Source organism: Symphodus melops (genome assembly GCF_947650265.1).
Source record: "Symphodus melops genome assembly, chromosome: 1".
Taxonomy (NCBI): domain Eukaryota; kingdom Metazoa; phylum Chordata; class Actinopteri; order Labriformes; family Labridae; genus Symphodus; species Symphodus melops.
The window spans coordinates 53,842,388-53,863,565 of NC_136691.1; the positions used below are offsets into that span (position 1 = coordinate 53,842,388).

The window sequence follows — 21,178 nt, forward strand, 5'->3', positions numbered from 1 at the left end:
AACCTCTGGCTTTATCTCTAAATGTAGGGTGATCACAGAGGGTGAAGAGGACACAGGAGGTGTAGGAGTTAGTGCCGGTGGGGAGCTTGTGAGCCCTGACAGCGGTATGACGACCATCCGCAGCAGTCGTTCCTCCAAGGAGGGCTCAGTTTTCCTTAGTGATGACAGTCCAGTTGGTGAGGTGACAGCAGCTGGAGCGCCAGCGGCAGGACTCTTCATGAGAAACCCCTCTCTGGGTTTGCCATCCCTCTCCCCTCCTGTCCCACCTGAGAGGAGGAAGCATCGCTCTAGCAGAAACAAGAACGACTCTGACCTTTTCAGTTTCGATCCACTGAACAACAGCAACCACCCGATGCCGACAGGAGGAGAACTGGTGCATGATTATGCAAAAGGAGATGAAAAAGAAAGAAGAGCAGGGAGCGACAGCTTGTCAGAACTTGAAGAGCTGAGCTTTCTGGATTTTTCTGCTCCTAATTCGTTTGGCCGTCTTGAAAGTAGAAATTCCTCAATTGACCAACATGGTCAGGTATATGGGAATGACATGATGGACACTGTGGTCCCTCCTACTCCAGTCAACAGCGTTGTAGGTAGCCGTCCACCTAGCAGTTGTGGGGTAAGGTTTTTCCCAGAAGATGTCGTTGAAAGGATAAATGGCCTGCAGCAGAAGGATAGTGTGTCATCGTCATTGTCAGAGACCTGGGATGAACTCGGCTTTGACTCACATGGAGCATTGTCATCGAGTGATAGTAGTGCCTGGATCAGGACCAAAGAGCGCGAGAGCCCTGAGAATATTCTGGAGGATAGGACCGAACTAGAAAACAGAGAGGAGATCTTACATTCAGAGAATGCCAACCAAAGAGGAAAGACCCTTGAACCCCAGTTGAGTCTGATCACTGAGCAGACTGAATCGTGCAACAACTGGAATCCAGAGTCTCTACTTGAGGATCAGTGGAATCCTGTCACTTTGTCTTCTCTGCAGTTGACTCCACCAGAGGAGGAAGTAACTCAAAAATGCAGGACTGGTTCCATTGCTGAGAAGGAACAAACATCCTTGTTGCCGAGGAAAAAAGCTATTTTAAACACTTTAACACCAGACACGTCGAAAGAAGAGGATGAAGGGGCACAAGGGAAAAAAGGAAACCGACAAATGGAACTGCTAGACTTTTGGACGTACTCAGCCCAGCAGGGATTTCTCAAATCAGATAGTGGAACCACCACATCCTACCCTGAATCTCTAGATATGTGGAATATGACAATCCGAGATGACAGTCTTTCGCCTCTCACAACCCCGGACAACTTCTCCGAAAACTCTGGTTCTTTCTGTGGGATGAACCCCAATCTTGGCGCTAGCACGTCCATGGAAAGTCCAGGTGGATTCTCTGAAGGTGGAATGGCAATGTGGAACACCACCATACTGGAAGACAGCTCTTCCACAATAACCAGCCCTGAAGGACCTGAAAATGAAAAGGACCACAGTCACACAGGATCGTTGGACTCTCCTGAGACACATCTAAGCATGAAGGCGGGAGGAGAGAAAGTGGAAGAGGAGAAGAGATGTATCCATAAAGTAGTGAAGACTCTCGAGGATGTTTGCCAAATGGGTATTAAACACAATGTGAAAATTGTCATAGAGGCGGCTGAAGAGGAAGAAACTGGTGACAGTGACTTTGAGGGTGTTCAGGTCCAAGAGCAGGTTGTGCAGAGCGTGACATCTGAACATTCAGAAGATGGTATGTCCACACACCCTGCTGACATTTGGGACTTACCTGTTCCTGACATGCCCACTTCCACATCAGAATATGACAATGTCGGAGATTGCACTTGGAGCCTTACATCCTCCCCCGAGACCTGCGCAAGTCCCGATGTAGACATGATACAGCTAGAGGGGCAGTCTAGTCCTTTTGTGGCCGTGACTCAATCCATTCAGAGTGATGACAGGCGGTACCAAAAAAACGATCTTCTTGGAAAGACTGAAGCCGGAGCGGAAAAAGATGAGACGCCCAGCCAGGTGTTTCTGTTTGAGGGAACTAGCGGCTTGGATCACTTGATTAAGGATGGGGGAAGTTGTGGTGCAAGTCAGTACGACAACAACAGTGGGGAAGGATCCGGGATTGCTGCCTGGAAAGAGTGTGATCATTCCCCATTTATTTTTGTGAGCCCCTCAACTGTTACTTCAGTCAATCCCGATTTAAGTCGAGGGGAAGCTGAGGAGTCTCAAATTCAGGCAGATAAATCATCTTCCTCATCTGTTGATTGGGGCAATCTTGTTTCCAAGAAAGATGAAGGCTCTGAATCAGTCTCACCGTATGATCTGCTGATTGGGCCTTTCTCCGAAAGCCACGTCAGTGCAAATGATGACATCACATGTGTGGGGGAGAATAAAACAGCAGAATCCATGTCCCTCAGCTCCAGCTCTGGAGGGGAAAAAGACACGCTGAAATTTAGCCCTGATAACCTTCACCCAGGTAGTAGTGACGAACTCAGGTCCAATTCTGATGGAGATTCCTCGTCATGCCTCGAAATGGACTACATCATTGTGTCTGGCACAGTTAAAGAAGCCGAGAGAGAGTGGGATGATAGGCCTAAGCAGGCTTACAGGCATTCAAAAGGACCAAAGAAGACAATGGAAACATTTAGCATGCTTTCCTATGCTGCCACAGTACTGAAAACCCAGGCCCAAGCTTCACGGAGAGAGAACCAGGAGAACACAGAATACAGTAACCAAAAACAAAGCATTGAATGTGAACTTAGTCGGGATACAGCAAGAAATCAGTCTGTCTTATCCTCTCATTACCAAGAAAGTCTGGGCAAAACTAATACTGAGCATCAAGAAATGGTCAGTCCAAGCCATTCAAAGAGTAACACTGAAGCTGTTCATCAATCGGATTCAAGACCAACGGGTTGCAGTCAAACACAAGCAGAACAAGGAAGCTATGATGACAAATCAGGCATTGTGGCAAGAAGTGTGTCCCCATCATTAAGATATCCATCAGACCACTTCCTGAAAACCAGAGAGGAAGTGTATGTCCATTCACAGATCTCAATGGAAGATTCAGACGAGGGTGGGCAGTCACCCCCAGCGCCTACATGTCCAACTTCTTTGGGCGACTTTCAAGACTGGAGGGGTCAAACCACATCTGAACCCCAATCCCCCGCGTTGACCAACAGCTCAATCTCCCACACCAGCTCTTTTATTGGCACCCCATTAAGTGAATCAGGTTTTTCAAATGACAGAGGGCTTGGTTTACCATTTTCTGGAGATTTAATGGAGGAGGAGAATGATGAGGAAGAGCAGGAAGAGGAATCCCAAGGACAGCAGCCAGGACCCTCTGATCTTCTGAGTTTCACTGAGGAGCTGATTGAAGCGTCTTCATGTCACAAAAACGAACCAAAGAGCAAGATGGATTACCACAACAAACAACTACAGAGAACTGTTGATGAAAGACAAATTGGAGACGTTGAAGCTTCTCATGACAGCTGTTCTACTGACTTAAGGTAAGCAAGCCAGCGTTTTGCCTTTTTCTGTCACATTTATTAGGCAGTGGCTAAGGAGGCAGAATCCACCGTACATAGTCGGAATAACAATTCACCTGCAAGGTTGGGAACCTCAGGGTAACTCTTGATGAGATATAACGTGATATGCAATACAATAATCATTACATGGCCAACGATTACAATATTATCATCGAGCGTTTCTGCGGTAATTGAGGCAATACAGCTGTGTCATGATGTATAAAATTACCATAACAAGGGAAAACAGGATTCATGTATTTCTTCACTGGAATTTCATCTCTTATCATTCTTCGTTCTTTAACTTTTCGCTGCTGTTCAACATTATCCCACTGTTTTCTTCTTCTTCTTCTTCTTCTTCTTCTTCTTGTTTTATCCTGTCATCAATTTCTTCTTTGGTCGTTTTAGGTTGTTTCACTGTGAGGCGTCATAAAGTAGTAGAATTGGCAGGGAAATTTGTGAAGCGCCACCGTCTTTTTATTTGGTTATTAAATTTCAGTATTTGGAACCATTGACTAAATCATGATAATTGTATCAGGGTGATGAATATGATTGTTTATGCATGTTTGAGATGTTGGGTTTAGTACGCGTGGCTGCTGCCTTGAGTCAAAAAAAAAACACAAAATCTTCCATTTGGATATGTGAATCCTTTTAACTGTCAACATAAAGCAAATGTGGAAATGGGGTTGCCGGTAGCGCAGCGGCAGTGCGCGCGACCCCACGTATTGAGGCTCAGTCCTCGCGCGCGGGCGGCCCGGGTTCGCGTCCGGCCTGTGGCCCATTTCCCGCATGTCTCTCCCCACTCTCTCCCCCTTTCCGACTCTATCCACTTTCCTCCATCTATAATAAAGGCATGAAAAAGCCAAAAAATAAATTAAAAAAAAAAAAAAAAAGCAAATGTGGAAATAAAACAAAACATGCTGGTTTCTTATGAATTCATAAGAAATGTGAAAACTTTGAACATGCAACTTGTGTCTGATGTCTTCAGAAAGACAATATGGAAGTAATAAGACCGTATACTGAAGGCTATCAGAGGTAACACGATGGTTCATTTCTGTTGATGTTCTGAAAAATTGTTTTAGTATTCTTGACTTTAGACTATTCTCAGGCTGCCAGAAGCCAATGAATAAACCTGCTCGTGCACACGTACCTGTCCAACACACACACACACACACACACACACGCAGCTAACCACTCCTGATCCTCAACCCTTAGTTCTCTGCTGGGTTTGCTTTGAAAATCTGCTGTTTTCTCAATGGAGTCTGAACCTCAGAGAGAAATTAGCATCGACGAACAGACTGTTAAAATAAAGCTAGAAAGGCTCTCTCGAGGAATCTGATGATTTGTGTGTGTGCGTGTGTGTGTGTTTGTTTTTGCTGTTTAAGTGATTGACAGACTGGGACTGAGAGGACATGAGATTGAGAATGAATATTATTGGTGCGACAGAAACAGATTATGTGTGTCCATATTTGTATGTGTGTATAAGGTATGTGCATGCTGACGTGGGTGTATTTCCTGTGGTTGGCAGCCTGCTTTGATCTGCAGCTCTGTGTGTGTGTGTGTGTGTGTGTGTGTTTGTGTTTATAAATCTGTTTACGCCTCATTAAATATGCATTACCTGGCTCATTACAGCTGGAGCCCCTCCACAGCTAATGCGAACAGCTCCCCTAGTGCTCTTACAAGGTGTGAGTGTATGCAGGCCTGTGTGTGAGTCTAGACCCTTCATAGTTACAGTCTAGTATTAAAAGGATTTTTTTTTTTTTTTTTAAAGTTGTCTTGTAAGGCAGGATCTTACTTCTTGTTGAAAAAAAAAACAGGTTGTAGACATTTGTGGCATCTTGTCCATGAGGCCTTAGAAATAAGTCTGGTAAAGTTTATTTATCTGTTATTTACAAGTCTTTCTCCTTTTCTCTGCACTTATCACTTCTCCCCATTTCTCCGAAAAGAAGACACCAAGTGGTGACATCACAACCTACCTCTGAGCCAACCAACCAGGATGCTGCATACCAGTGGACCGGAGGTCAGACTGTATCTCAGGGCCAAACCCAACATGGCTACAACTACCACCACATCGACCAAAGAACTGAACACCAGGGTGCCCTCTCAGCCTGTGTCGGGCCTAAATCCAGCATCCAACAAAACACCACCGATGTCTACGCTGAGTTTACAACTGATGCGACATCTGCACGCTGCAGATCTGCGCAGGCTGAGGGTTATTATGAACATGGAGTCAGTGAGGAGTACAGCTCAGGTGATCCAGGAAACAAGTTCAAATACACATCTGAAAGCCAGTATGGAGATGGCTCTGGATCCATGTTCAGCTCTGCAGTCCAGTGCGCCCAGTATCACGCTGACAGCCAGGGTCAGTATGAGTCAGATCATGCTAATTACCAATTTGACGGACAGTCACTCGACCAATCAGGTGTCCGAGCCAAGAGGGAGGATCATGCTCGCTACGTGCCGGAGGGATACGTTCACTTTGTGGTCACGAGGTGAGCTTTCACTCACGCAGACTCATTGTTACCTCTCATTAACTTCTACAGGTTCAGACTTTGTAAAGCCTTATTTTAAGTGAACTCTAAATAAAATCAGTATTAACTCTCCCATCGCAGCTCTGTACTTTCCAGGTGAGCCTAAACAAGATATTTGGAAGCTGTCATTTGTTCTTTTAAGAGATAACAACAAGTGGATTTCACAAGATTAACTAAAAAAAAACAGCAGTTTTATCGACATACGAACATAAGTATGTCAATATTTGGTGAAAACAATTGAAAGTTACAGGGCTGCACAGGAAAGTTAGCATTTCCCTCACGATCAATAAAGATTCAAATAAAAGACTGCTCGTCAGAGATTCCAGTTTTGAGAATAACCGCATCACATTTTTATTTTATTTTTAATTGTTAAACGAAAAAGAAGATTTTCTTTATTAATCCATGATGGTTGTTAAACATGCTACACACACACACACACACAGGCTGAAATACACAAACGCCCGAAGGTTGGGGGTCCGTGTCTTGCACAAGGGCACCTCGCCAGTGATTCAGACTGAGCTCCTGCAGCCATTTTTTTTCCCTCTTGTTATTTTTTTTGTGTCTGTTTTTGACATTATTACTCTTCCCACTTATTTCACGCTTATTTAATTTTCTTACTCACTGTAGGTAAAAACACACTTTAATTTCATGCTATAGTTAAGAGTAGATTAATGTCCCCATAGGGCTTCCGTACAGGACAGATGATGATTTTTTCCTTCTTTCATCTATCGTAGAAGTTTGTATGTTATTATTATTATTATTTTAAAAAAAGTCGAATTGTGTGAACAGTTGCTGTATTGCAATTCCAGACCCTTCATGCTGCATTGCAGTTTCTGTCTTTACCACAGAGGGGCAGCACAGAGCCATTAAAGAAAATCATAAGATTTAAAGTTTAAATCAGAATCTGTATTTTTACAATTTTTACACAAACAGGAAGCTGCCTTGGTGTTTTTGTGCTTCCACAGAGGTAGATTAAATAAATGCTCCTATACTGTGAAGAAACTTAAAATAGAATCAAATTAATATTTCTAACACAAACTATGTGTAAAAGGTGCAACGTGTGAGCGGAGCAGTTTTGCAGGAATGTTCAAAGATGGTGGCGAGTGCATAATGACACACGGTGTTCAGGGGAAACCTTAGTCCAGTGTGCGTTAATGTAATGCATCAAATTGTATTCAGCCCTTTCATTAATGTAACATTCAGGGAGGATGGAGCCGGATGGATGAGTCTGCGTCATGTAAGTGGTTATGATTGTGGTCTTTAATCTACAAGGCTTGCAGCGGAGGGGATATATGATATGATATGTATGTAAGGATAAGAAAGTAGGAAAATAAATAGTTCTTTTCTTTAAGGACATATTTAATTAATGTATTAAATAAATATTTCAGATTATAGTAGAGATAATAATGAACCTTATAGTCGTCATATCACGATACAACGAAAGCTTAGAAACCTTTGAGTGGTGTCTTTGCAACTTTTTGAAGTCTCTCTTCAGTGGGTGATTCGAGAGCCTGTCGGGGCCCCTCGGAAAAATCAACCTATATGTTCAGCAGGGCAACGAGAATGAGTGCTGTCAGATGGGGCCCCCAAAGGGAGGTAGCCTACTGTCATTTCAAAATTTGCTTTGGGGCCCCCTACTTGTCTGGGGCCCCTGTGCGTATATTTATAACCATCTCTCTCTAAAGATCAAAGATAGAAAGATATCGGCCAATATTTAATCAGATTTTTTTTTTCTTCTTAATATCGGTATCGCACCCAACAATCTCACATCGGTCGGTCCCAGGTCTCAAGTTCACAATCGCTTTCTATATATATGAACATGGGCTCAAAATCTGCAGCCCTGATGTAGACCAGTATGTTCATCTGGAGTAGAATTCAAAGACCCTGGAAGTTGTCAGAGAAGGCTTTATAAAAGATGTAACTGAGTTGCATTATGGGAATTGAAGGACACTTCTAAGAACAGAATAATTCAGCTTCTCTTAATGCTTTCATTTTTCACTTTGAGTCTTAACTGGATTATTTTGTTCAAATGAAAAAAGCTCAAATAAGAGAATCATGTTCTTGTATTAGTATTTAATGTGTGCAGGATCACAAGGCATGTGTGTGTGTGGGGGTTTGTGCACAGTTTAATTGTTCCCTGTCTGCCCCACTTTGTTATTCTGATGACCCTCCATTCCCCTTCTTTGGGACACACGGCCCCCTCCCCTTTGTGTGTGTGTGTGTGTGTGTGTGTGTGTGTGTGTGTGTGTGTGCGTGTGTGTGTGTTTGCACATACTCACAGCAGACCTTTCCATAATCAAGTGTTCACGTGACTTGATTGTGGAAAGAGTGTTTCCGTCACTGGTACTTGCAAGAAGACAGAGGAAAAGGTTGGTGTCATGATACAGACGTGTGTGACTATAAGCTTATGTGCTGCTTCTCTCTCTATTGTTAGCAGGCCGTGTGTTAATCAGAATCAGTTAGAGGGGCTTTGGTTGGGGGGAGGTAGCAACACTGCTCTGTATTGTTTCCTCAGCCCACACGTGCAGGCTGGGAATGAAGCAGTGAGTCGCTTTCTCTCCGTCTGCTTTGTCACTTCTGTAATCTTTTACGTCTCCAGTCTCATGAACACGATCCAAACTCGTTCAGTGTCATGGGAAAAGTCCGATTCTGCCTCTTCGTAGATGATTGTGTTTGGCTTGTTTGCACCAGTACTGTGTGTAGTTGTGCCTGTGCTGGCAGTAGCGGTAGCGATGATAGTTTACGTTGTGGCTCATTATTGTGTCTCTGTTCCTCTCAGCACTCACTCCCTGCAGGAAGACGATGCAGAAGGAAAGATGATGAAAACGGCGTCCAGTGAGGAAGCTGCTGAGGAGATGGACAACAGAGAAGGTACATGTAAATGATTTAAAGTCTTTGATGGTGAATGACCCAACAGGTTCACACTTTAATAATGAGCTGTGATGTTAAAAGTTCATGTATTTGTAGTTTTAGGAAACTTCATAGAAGCTTTTTCTTTTTTTTTTGCAAACAAAATGCAGAAATGTGTCTTTTCATTAAGCGAGGCCAGGAAGGGCTTCAAACACAAACAGGAGAAGCTTGTTTGTTATTCTATACTGAACTGGACACTAGTACAGGTGTTATATGATCCTTTTTCACATCTGTCAAAGGAGCCTGGCTGAGGACTTTTAATCAGGTTTTAAGCCATGTATGGAGGCCCGATTAACGCCAACAATGAGAGAATCGCAGTAGTTTAGTGTTTAGAGCAGTTTAAGTTTAAGGCAATGTTTAATTTATGCAGCATATTTCAGCAACAAGGAAGTTTAAAGACTTCAAATCCAACCAAAAAGAAACGTTAAAATAGAAGAAATTTAAGAATCATAAATTCACAAACTGGTTTCATTTACCCTTCTTTCAATCAAAGACATAAAATGAAAGCTCTCTCTCTCTCTCTCTCTCTCTCTCTCTCTCTTTGGGCCAGATCCATCCTCGTCTGCAGATCTGTCGGCTGGGTCCAATCAGAGGAGAAAACTGGTCGCTCCGCCGATGGACGTGTCCTTGGACCGCAGTGAGGGGTCTCTCCTCTCAGAGGACGCTCTGGACACAGAGGACGAGGCTTTGGAAACGGGAGACGACCTGGATGTCAACATCGACGAGCTGGACACGTCTGATGAGGCCGAGGAGTTCAACCAACAAGGTCGGACACAAACCAGAGTGGACGGAGAAAGAAAGCGTTCTCCTTGTATTCAGAATGTAAAAAAAAAAAAAGCAGATAAAATAGTTTGTTGGTTTGTCTCGTTGTCAAACAGGAGACTCAGAGGAGTGTAACGTGGGCGCAGGAGCGGCATCATCGAGTGAAGCAGGACACAGAGCGGCGGAGGAGAGCAGACTGTGGAGGAGCGTGGTGATCGGAGAGCAGGAGCATCGCATCGACATGAAGTGCATCGAGCCGTACAAACGAGTCATCTCTCATGGAGGTAAGAAAACCAGACATTTCCCAGGTTCTGTAGTGTCAAATATCAAGTCAAACACATTTCAGCAAAGTGTTTAATGTCTAAACTGTGACAATGAGTGGTTCAGTATAGAATAGAATAGAATATAGAACAGAATAGATTAGAGTATAGAATATAGAACAGAATAGATTAGAGTATAGAATATAGAACAGAATAGAATAGAATATAGAATGCCTTTATTGACAGTTTGCAGACACTAAAATTAAATGGATAAACAGACTAATCAGATTTCTTATTGCACAGTACCAAATAGCAGGTCTATAGACTGGTGTAAAATATAAATAGTGCATTGTATGAGATGTGAACCATAGCAGAGTATAAAAAAATAACTATATAAAAACAATTTTTATAAAATATATAAATATAAATAGTGCATTGTATGAGACATGAACCATAGCAGAGTATAAAAAAATAACTATATAAAAACAATTTTTATAAAATATATAAATATAAATATCACAGTATGAAATGTAATTTTAGCAGTATATAAAATATAAATATCACAGTATGAAGTCATATTTGAGGTTTCATGCAGGAAGATGTATTTTGTGCAAACAGAGCCAATCACAGTTCTGTGAACATTTGTTTACAATAAAGTCCAGTCAATCACTCTGATTGTCTTTTTTTTTGTGTCTGTGCTTTCAGGTTATTACGACCAACAAAACGCCATCATCGTGTTTGCAGCATGCTTCTTACCGGACAGCAACTGTGCCAATTACAATTATGTCATGGAAAACCTTTTTCTGTAAGTAAAGCTCCTCTTTGTCGCCACATGTATGTGGATAAGAAAACTAGACATGTAAAAGTTCAGGTGAGACTTTGAGCGAGGTTTTTAAATCCAGCGTTTAAAAACTACAGAGCTCAGACAGAACAGGTGATTTCACAACTGACTTTGAACCACACTTATTTACGTTTTCTTTCTTTCACACCAAACAATAAAACACATTTCTGCATTGATCCTAAACACTTGTGACAAAGTTGGAAGAATTTGGAGAAAATCATGATATTTTAATATTTATTAATACTGTATTTTCCACTTAAAGCCGTTTCAGCCCGTCTCTAAAGATCTGACAAAAACCAGAAAAACAAACGGTTAAATTAAAGGGATACTTCACCCATTTGTATGAAGCTGTGTATCATTAGTAACACGGTAGTAGTGTTGAATGGTCGTGAATCCAGCCCTCATTTTGCCCTGAGACGAGAAAAATATGTTTTTCTTTGCCTGGAAGTTTTCTTCATGTGACGCAATATGACACTTTTTGCATCACATGAAGAAAACTTTCAAGCAAAGAAAAACATATTTTTCTCGTCTCAGGGCAAAATGAGGGCTGGATTCACGACCATTCAACACTACTACCATGTTTCTAATGATACACAGCTTGTAAATGGGTGAAGTATCCCTTTAAAAGGTGTAAAAGTTTAGCTGAACAAGCTACCAAAAATAACATTTTACAAAGAGTGTAAGGTGTGTTTGCCACTAAATCAGTGTGTCGGCTGCTTTGTGAGTTTGTGTTGTGTGCGGCATGTGGTATGCATAAAGCGTGAGCTGAGGTCCTCTTCTGGACGTCAGCGGGTGAGGGCGTGGTGCAGAGAGGAGGCGGCGGGTGCAGACGGAGCACTGAGGGAATGCTACTTCCTGGTGTCACCTTTGTTATCGGCAGTGATGACAACATGTCTGTCTTCGTTTTCTTCTCTTTCCGTGTGTGCAGGTATGTCATCAGTACCTTGGAGCTCATGGTTGCGGAAGATTACATAATAGTTTACCTGAATGGCGCCACACCTCACAGGAGGATGCCTGGTTTTTCATGGATGAAGAAGTGTTACCAAATGATAGACAGAAGGTAATTTTCACACCTACACGATATAAATGGCATCTGTGATGTAAATATCTAAACCACACACAGGTCGACCAGCATCACAAATGACACATCTGTTATACACTTAACACCTCTAACAATTCATTTCTGCTCTCAGAGGATTTCTTCTTTTCTTGATCAAATATCATTTTAATATTTAGTTTAAAGGGGAAATATTATGAACAATCCACATCTACAGTTTTTTTTAACACATTTGGGTAACCTGAGTCTACCGACCCACAAAATATGAAATAAATCCATCCAGTCCTTTGTTTGTGGTTTGCATAAGCCTTAAAACACAGAGAAAAAATGCTCCGTTTCAAATGTGCCCTCCTTGTGATGTCACAGTGGGATTCTGGTAAAAAAAAAAATAATCCCCTCCCCTGGTATCTCCACCCATAGACTCCACTCACATCCAAGAGCAAAAATCTTGATCAGGTCTGCCATTTTTATTCTCAACAACAGGATTTTTTTTTTTATTTCATCGTTCATTTCTTCCAGACTTTTTATTGGTGAAAGTTTAACCTTTATGCTTCTTTGACACGTGTAATCAAATCATGCTGCTTTTAACAAGACAGACTTTAACATGATACCTTTTGTCTTTTTAGGTTTTCATTCACGCCTACAAAGACATCACAGATTTTTTATTCACTCCTTTGTTCACTTTTTTCTCTTGCGCCACAGACTGAAGAAAAACCTTAAAATGTTCATCATCGTCCATCCGTCCTGGTTCATACGGACTCTGCTGGGAATCACCAGACCCTTCATAAGGTTTGCTTATTGACCCAGGCATTTATTCACTTCACTCTATTATATGACCCCGTCTTTATTTGGGACAGGAGTCAAAACAAGGCTTTTAATTATTTTTAAACTAGGGTTAGGGGTTAGATGGGAAGAATAGAAAAAAGAAATTAAAATTTTACCTTTACGCCAGAAAAAATACTTGTGTAGAAAATGATTACATCTATTAATTAATTAAATAACTAATCACTTGTTGGCTTTGTAAGACAATATGCAAACCTGCTTCACGTCCTGTAGGCGTACAAGCATTTTTCTCCATACATTAGATCCTCTGAAACAACCCTTTACCTTTTCTTTTTTTTTTTTCTGCAGCTCAAAATTCAGCAGCAAAATCAAGTATGTGAATAGTCTGCAGGAGCTCGGAGAAATCATCCCAATGGAGTACGTTCACATTCCACCCAGTATCGTCAAGTAAGTCGGCCTCGACCATCGCGTGAAGCTGCACTTAATGTCTGTAAAAATGCATCACAGTGATTTCTTTCCCCTCTGTGTGAAAACAGCTTATTAATATGTATTAGATTATTTGAAAGCGTGCTGTTAATGTTGCTTTATGTGTTGACTTAAACCTTGACTGACACTCGGTCATCCCGGTGTGAAAGAATGACATTACAAACATGTCTGCGGTCTTGTTGGATTCCACTCCACTTTTTCTCCTGGGTCATTGAAAACCTGTCTGCCAGGTATTTAGAAACTAAGACGCATAGAACCATGTTGTCTCCAGTAGCTGCGTTAGTAGCTTAAAAAAAAAAAGACTGTCACCTTCTTTGGAAAAGAAAAAGTTAGTGCAAACTTGTATTTAAATGCCGTAACCAGGCATGCTCTCACTCTGCCCTAAGGTATGACGAGGAGAGGAGTGTTCACAAATATGCATGCATGAGGTAACTCGCCTAACCTAGTAACAAGTTGGTTGCATAGATTTTCTGGAAATACCCTTTAATGCAGTATGTTTGAATTTCCTCGTGCTGAGATTAACCTTTGTCTGACGTTTGGCTGTCGCCCTATTTGACTTGAAGTGAGCCAGACTGTGTTTCCTCCCTTCTCCGTTTCCTTCTTCCTTCTTTGTTTTTTTATTATTCCTCTGTTATTTGACACGTCCTGTTATTTGGTTTCATTTCATTTTTCATCTGTGACAAATTAGTGGAACAGTTACAGTAAAACAGAGAAGCATGCACTAATTACCAGTTAACAAAGTGACTCCCATGTCACAAATACAAATCAACACGATTAGGTTGTGTAGTGATCTTTGACATTTTTTTATTTTTTTTTATTTTAAAAATCTGTAAATAAACCAGAGTTAACCAAAAGGCTAATTTTCATCTCTTGTCACTGGGCAGATTTTATACAATGGTCCAGAGAAAAAAAAGAAACAAATAAAACAATGCAAAAAGCTACAAATAGAAATAGCATGGCAGATAAATAATACTTCCTGGAAGCTGCTCCAAAGTATAAATCTAAGGTGCTGAAAAGGAGCCTTTAAAAAGACAAGAAAACAACAAACTCTGCTGTCCTTCCTGGAATAAAAAAATGACATTTTACACATAAATACATCAGAAATCCAGTATCTGTGTAAATGTGTCCCTGAGTCCTGACTGTCTACAATGAGTGAGAAGCTCGAGTCCCACCAGCTGTGTTGTTGTCAGAGCTGTGTTTACATGGATGGGACGGCCCCGTGTTTAAAGGACGAGAGAAGAAGAAGAAAAACACACTCACTGATTATTTGTGTGACATGTAATTGTCTTTAGATCACAGTTATTCTTTGTCAATTTACGCTCAACATGAAGCTACACGCTAACCAAAGAGCGCTGACGTTAGCCTGCTAACAACAATGCAGACCACAGGCGATTTTGTCCACCGCAATGCGCGTAATTATTTTTAATTATGGTGCGTTCCAGTTCATAACTCCCTCGTGTGAACGTGAGTAAAGAGGGGTTGGACGTGTTCCCCGCAGGAGAGCGCAGACTTCAGATTAGCGGAGGTGTGGCCAAACAGCAGTCTGTTTTGGTTTCATGCTAGAGAGGGTGAAGGCAACGTCTACTGGATCAAAAAAAGTCGTACATTCTTCCTTTAAAGCTTCATGCAGAATTATAACATCATCACATATCTTTGCTTGTGAGATGAAAGTCATGCACACAACAAATCAGAAATAAAGACAGCTCCCAGATATGACACAATCTGCAGATAATCTGTGAACGATGCCGCCTCCTGCCATGAGAAAACGACACACATTAGGTGCGTTCAAACACAACCCGTGTACGAGTTCCTGTTTGCACCTGAGTCCTGATCACAAGTCCTCGCTGAAGACGCCTCACATGGGATGTAAAGCACAAACACAAGTACTGCTGAGTTCTTATCCAATCACTCAGGATGAATGTTGATACTAAACTAGACTAGACTGAAACTCACAGGTTGAGTGAACAGGAGTGTGTAGAAGTGTAAAGGGCCATGGCTTCCACCTTTGTTTCATCATGCTTCGTGCAGCTGAGCATGTTTGGAGTCTGACAGTGTTATGCTGTTTTAATGTAAACTAATGAAGCTTTTGGTTTGGTTTATTGTTGGAACATGATTGCACCCTGTGCTTCACACCTTTTGACTTTGTCCCTACTTTACAGCGCTGATGCTTGTCTTCCTTTTACCCTCCTATTGCAATGTGGATACAAGCTACTAATCAATCCCCAGCAACTGCATGTTTACTGACAACATGGCTGCCGACCACCCCGTCCCTCGTTTCACTAACATTTTTTTTCCTCTGCCCCTTTACCTTAACGCTAAACCAGACTGGATACAGAATTACAAGACGCAGCAGTGAAGTAAGTAGAAGGCTGTTGTTGTTCTCTGCCAGCGTGTGAAATTTAACAGAGAAGAACCATTGCCAAATACTTCCACATCAAACAATAATAAGAAACTCTACCCTGTTTGTCACGTCAGACTTTGTGAGGTCCCTGCAGAGACTAAGATATCGTTTGAACATTTTTCTTTACTTGTCCGACGGTGATTTGAGGTGAGGTAAGGTTACTTTATTTGAACCCGTAGGTAGATTTGATTCGCAGTCACTGAGTCGGCCTCCTTTTACACACAGCACAGGACAAAACATGATAAAGTGTCGACAGTGTTCAGTAACAACAGAGATAAAGTAACCGATCAGCAAGAAAAAGAAATCAGTAAGACTTTACTGTCAATCAAGTAACGTAAAAGCAAGATAAGAATTCGACACTGATCTATAAAACACGGGCGAGGTAGAAATGAGCCATCAGTAAAAAACAAGATCAATCAAAAACAAGATCAATAGTACAGAGGTCAATAAATACACTAAAAAGGCTTCAAAAGAGTTTTACTACAGTGTACACATCTGGTGCTGAACTAACCAGGATGTGGTGACTCTCTTAAAAGTCAGTTTCAGGATTTTGCTCCTTTCACAGAAAAAGCAGTTTCAGCAAAAAAAAAAAAAAAAAAAACGTTTTGCAGAATGAAACTTGACGGTCGCCGCTTGAAGCTGATCTGCTGCCGCTCTGTAGTGTCTCCACTCTGTCCTGTACAATGACTAATAAGCAGCCTGTACGCTACTAATTAGCATGCTAACAAGCAACTAGTTAACGTTGAATATCGTGTTACCTGAATCTGTTGTTGACAACGACGTTTGCTCTCTTTCTCTCGCTCAGAGCCGACAAGAGAGGAAACTCTGCTGTGTGACGAAACACAAGACGCGTGGCTGCTGCCTGTCTCCTCCCCGCATCGTGCTGACGGCCTGAAGCGGCATCTCTGAATATAAGTCAGCCTCCAGCATGACGCGTGTGGCACACTGTTGACACCCCCAACAACTAGCATCACGGGTAAGAGGGGAACGTGCTGCGGTATATAACAGCGGGACGTCACTTGGAAACGAAGGACGGTATGAGTGGAAGGTCGCCGTATCTACAGAGCAGAGACTGCCACTGTGCCGAAGGAGAGGCGCTTCATCCTGTACTACGACCTTTCACACGCCTTTTGTTGCTTATTTTTAAAGCTATTCTTTTTCTTTGACGTCATCTTTGGAGGAATTACTAACTGGCTTTGCTAAATCCATGTACTAGTCCAACTTGTCTGTGGCTCCGTACCCCTTTTTAAAACCGTTGTTCCAGTCAGTGTGGAGATCATCTGAGCCCAATGCAAGGCTCACCACTCTCTCAACTTATAACCAAATCCATGTAAACAGATGTTCAATAACAGCTAATGTGCTCACAAATACACACGTGTGTTCTCATCAGAGAGCCCTGCAGCTCTGACTAAGACGAAAATGTTGGATGTATTCAATCAGGGCTAATTACAGGTCGTCGACCCACGCAAAAGTATGAGGACAGAATGAACCTGTTTGGGGGGGACATTTTAACAAGCTGGTGTGGTTTGTTTGGCCATCTTGCCATCTTGAAGTGGCTGTCAGTCGACTCCAATCAACACTGTATTATCACTGTGGGGAAAAGAAGAAAAAAACAGGTAGCAAAACAGCAGTTTTCAGTCGCTGCAATGATGTGTCGCATGCATTTAGTCGGTAAAGCTTGAGATCGAGAGTCACAGAAAAGCAGATTTGTAACTTTATTCCTGGTTTGTTTGAGTCGTGTTCGTAGTTCTGTGTGTGAGGCAGCGGCGGCGGCGGCGAGGGGGTGGTGGGGGGGGGGGGGGGGGTCAGTATAGACGGTGCCTTCTCTTCTGGTGGGATTTCCTCTTATTCGTTTTGTCTTATCTTTGTACACGTTTGTTTTTTTGGGGTTTTTTTGGCTTGCAAAGTATTAATTTATTGGAAAATGTGTAAAAGCTTTTACTTCATTAAAAGTTTGTTCTTCCTCGACACTCAGCTTTTTTTTTTTTTAAATCTCTTTTTGATTTACTGGTTGGACTTTCATCAAATACAAACATGAACAAGGCAGACTTGGTCACTTGAGCTCTCTTGTTGTCTTTTTTGTAAAAAAAAAAATAGATCCTTGAAGAGCTTCTCTGTTTTTAGCTCATTCAGTTATTATCAGCACTTCTACATGTACAAAACAAGCTCATCGGATCCTACGGTTCCTCAAGACCAGTGGTTCTCAAACTTTTCACAGTGAGAACCGCCACAGAATAGTGGCTATCCAAGTACTACCATCAAAATACAGACGCATAAAGCTATTTAACAAATGCACAGTTTACACAGGATGCAGTTTTATCCCTTATATGCATATGAATTATTAATGACCAGGTTCTGGGCTCGCTCTCTGTGCCACTCCAAAGAATCCAGACTTCATGTGACTGAATCTTATTTTCACACTGTGCCGAAGCTTCACCAGCACTGCTAATGTCACCACTTGCACTTTTTCTCACAAGCAACAATCACAGACTCCCAGAGTAGCACCAGAGGTACTCGTACCACAGTTTGACACATATTCCTCTTAGACACTCTGTCGGGGTGCCGCAGTGTGCTGCAGCTCTTTTAATCTTGCTTCTATTTCAACTTTTCCAACCAACTATATATTCACACTCATTGGTTTCCTCACAGTCTACATTCATTCATTTTTCTAAGAGTGATTTGGTTGATATGCACCGAATGCAGAGACTTTCATGGAATGATAACATTTCAAAGGCTTTTTCTTAATTCTTGCTCTTCTTCCTTCTCACACAGCAGTTGCATATTTATATATATACAGTATATATATATATATATAGATATAGATATAGATATAGATATAGATATATATGTATTTGGGCAAAATTCAAAGAAATCCAAAATGTGGACTGGCATGTCCAAAAAGTCATATATATATATATATATATATATATATATATATATATATATATATATATATATATATATATGAAAATATAAGAACATTTCCAATCAACATAGCAGCTGCATTTACACAGTGAAGGTTTGTGTCATGGTTCAGTTCTCATGAATGTTTAGGTTTTGCTGTTTGCCTGCTGTGGACAAAGTGATCCACCTCATCTCTTTGCTGCTCTTGTCCTGTACTCGAGTAAATGCTTTTCTGTCACAAAGTTCTCCACTTCACTTTACATGTCAGACGAACCGCCCACGGTTTATATATCCTGCAGAAAATGTTAACAAAGACACCTCCAGTATGTCCATCGTTAACCATGTAGTCTGACACTGACTGTCTTCCCTCCTGTGCTCTTGTGTTTCTCTGGGTCATATAGACGGAATAAAATAAAAAAATCAATCACACTAACGTAACTCAGCCAGGGCCTTTTGTCTCAGATACTTCTCCAAGCAGAAGACAGCGATGGGATCTCTGTCTGCGTCAAACTTGTTGCCAAAGAGGTGGTGGTTCTCAATCAGCCACTGCAGGTCACCAGCCCCGTACACGCATATCGCCCTGACGTGGTTTCCCTGACACTCTGGGTACACGGCGTGCTGCGACCCCTCATCGCCCTCGTGCCACATCCACTTCACCAGCCGTGCGATCGCATTGATGTCGGTCATGTCGTATTTCTGGTGGGGCCGGGTCGATCCAGGAACACCAGGGAGTCTTTGGATGGTTGCCCAAAGAAACTCGTCAGGACTGTTGGTGTCTTTGGCCCAATCAATAAGGGCCAGTACTCGCTTGTCCTCCAGCACGCTGCGGATGAAGCCTCGGTTCACCACTATGTAGGCGTTTCCTGACATGATAGGGATGTTGAATGGAGGTGGCTCCTTCAGTACTTCTGTCAGCTGAGAAAATGGAAATAGTAAATTAGTATGATTATAGGAGATTTACTAAAGTTGATATGAGCATCAAGTTACTGTGGGAATTATTAATGCAGCAAAAGAAGTAGCCTACCTCGATGTTTCCGTTAGTTAACTTGTGAACATATGAAAACCTTTGCCTCTTATTTTCAGGCATTCTTTCAGACTCCAAGCTGTTCCCCCCGTGAAGTGAATGCAGCATCCTCACAATCTCCAAGTTCGTCTTTAAAGGGAAATCCTGGCCACAAAGGTTGATGAAGTACTTCCATTTGGTGCTCCTTTCATAGAGATCTCCAATACAGTTGAGGTCGGCTTGGACGCGTGACCATCCAGAATAGACCACGCTGACGGCGTGGCTGACCAGGAAGACGTTTGGGAAACAGGAGGCAATGCCCCTGATGGCAGAGAGGACCGAGGCTTCGGATTTTGTGTCCACGTGGATGCAGTAGAAATTCTGAGGTGCATAGACGGCTCGCAGCAGTCGCTCAAAGTTCTGCACCTGTAGGAAAGGACAAAGAAGAAGTCGGGTATGTTGTGAGGTTTCATAGGCTATACATGTTGTCACACGTGTTTACTTTGTTAAAGAAGCACTCCCGTGATTCAATAAAAAAAAAAGCTAGGAGTCTAACTTCAGCCAAAGAAAAGAAGTAACGGTTTAACCAAAGTTGTTTCTTCTTTTTTTTTTTTTTTTTTTTTTGGAAGTTGATTCAAATTAAAAATGTCAGCTTAAGATTCAGCATACCTTATGATGCACAACTATGGAGTAAGCCAGGGGGAAGTCTTCCTCTTCCTGGCTCAATGGGAAGGTCAGATATTTTCTGCTTTGCTTGAAATTCCTGTAAATTCACATTAATGAAAAAAAAAAACACCACAAGGAATTTCCGCTGAATCAATTTTAATTAAATCGGATAAATATATATTTAAAATCAGTTTAAAGCATCCCAACCTGCAGTCCTGGGTTGCATTGATATAATACTCATCGGGGATCTGCACACTCTGGTGGAAGTCTTTAGTGATGGTCAGTAATTTGGCCTGCTCGATAGCCTCCCTCTCTCCTCGCAGGATTGCTGGACAGTTGCACACTTTCTCTGCGCCGCTGTCTTCGTCTGTGTATTCCAGCCAGCTGTACTTCAGCATGTAGGTTGGATCCCAGGCTGATTTTGGGCGATGAAGCAGAATATATATCCACACAGATCCCAGGACCAAGCTGAGCCTTATAAACAGCCGTCTTTGCCGCAGCATCTTTTTTTCTTTCAGCTTTCACAGTGTGTCTCGTTCTAGCTGCTCTTAGGCTTCATATCGTTTAACCCTGGAAAAAAAAAAAAAAAAACGTCATTTAAAATAAATTCCAAACTATCTGGTTGAGGCGTTTTCCTCTGGTACACTGCATAACTTCTTCCTCATTTACTCAAACTCGTACCTGAAAATGAGACGAAGAAGAGAATCCATAATGTATGTCAGTCTTTAGCCAAACAAATGATTTTCTAGTCTAAAATAAAAATGTGACCTTAAATGTTTGTAGTATATTTCTCCAGCTGTCGTCTCATGATCGTGACTCATTCATCTTTTCATCTCGTGACAGATGGAAGATTTTTAAATCAGATTTTTTCATCTCTTTGTCAGTGCTTATCTTCTCTCGACAATGGCATCCTTTTCTCGGAAACAAACAATGTTCTGGGCACTGTGACCAGAAAACAACATGACATCCATTTCCCACTCAAGATAATATAATATATAATAATATAGCCTATTGCTATGCGTGTTTTGTGCTTTTTTCAACATATAAAAGTGAAGATTTTAAGA

At 41.8% G+C, this 21,178-nt stretch overlaps 2 protein-coding genes across 6 annotated transcripts in view; one reads left to right on the plus strand and one right to left on the minus strand.

The window, feature by feature from the left end:
- The window catches only part of LOC306828358 (uncharacterized protein), a 43,541-nt gene extending 26,032 nt beyond the window's left edge, over positions 1 to 17,509 (plus strand). For 2 of the 5 annotated variants that reach the window (XM_079350773.1, XM_079350775.1), the window contains exons 9-20: positions 28 to 3,495; positions 5,457 to 6,002; positions 8,821 to 8,912; positions 9,502 to 9,717; positions 9,830 to 9,997; positions 10,679 to 10,778; positions 11,743 to 11,874; positions 12,574 to 12,660; positions 13,003 to 13,101; positions 13,527 to 13,568; positions 15,465 to 15,497; positions 16,347 to 17,509. In XM_079350773.1, the coding sequence (XP_079206899.1) occupies positions 28 to 3,495; positions 5,457 to 6,002; positions 8,821 to 8,912; positions 9,502 to 9,717; positions 9,830 to 9,997; positions 10,679 to 10,778; positions 11,743 to 11,874; positions 12,574 to 12,660; positions 13,003 to 13,101; positions 13,527 to 13,568; positions 15,465 to 15,497; positions 16,347 to 16,377 (5,014 nt within the window). In that variant the 3' untranslated portion in view covers positions 16,378 to 17,509. The remainder of the gene's footprint in view (positions 1 to 27; positions 3,496 to 5,456; positions 6,003 to 8,820; positions 8,913 to 9,501; positions 9,718 to 9,829; positions 9,998 to 10,678; positions 10,779 to 11,742; positions 11,875 to 12,573; positions 12,661 to 13,002; positions 13,102 to 13,526; positions 13,569 to 15,464; positions 15,498 to 16,346) is intronic. The other 3 variants (XM_079350774.1, XM_079350776.1, XM_079350777.1) reach the window with 3 other exon arrangements.
- Positions 17,510 to 18,710: 1,201 nt separating this feature from the next.
- Positions 18,711 to 21,020, minus strand: LOC306828496 (beta-1,3-galactosyl-O-glycosyl-glycoprotein beta-1,6-N-acetylglucosaminyltransferase-like). The gene is made up of 4 exons (XM_079351008.1): positions 20,322 to 21,020; positions 20,118 to 20,211; positions 19,470 to 19,874; positions 18,711 to 19,360 (listed from the first exon to the last, which is right to left on the minus strand). Exons 1-4 carry the CDS (start codon positions 20,615 to 20,617, stop codon positions 18,875 to 18,877), a joined length of 1,281 nt encoding a protein of 426 aa, XP_079207134.1. The 5' UTR covers positions 20,618 to 21,020; the 3' UTR covers positions 18,711 to 18,874.
- Positions 21,021 to 21,178: the final 158 nt, after the last annotated feature.

What these genes read in the sequence shown, in the direction of transcription:
- LOC306828496 (XM_079351008.1), bottom strand. Translation starts at nt 20,617, where the DNA reads ATGCTGCGGCAAAGACGGCTGTTTATAAGGCTCAGCTTGGTCCTGGGA. An exon ending in AATGCAACCCAGGACTGCAG is followed by an intron (nt 20,212 to 20,321) that starts GTTGGGATGCTT and finishes GTGAATTTACAG; the next exon opens with GAATTTCAAGCAAAGCAGAA. An exon ending in TAACTAACGGAAACATCGAG is followed by an intron (nt 19,361 to 19,469) that starts GTAGGCTACTTC and finishes CCATTTTCTCAG; the next exon opens with CTGACAGAAGTACTGAAGGA.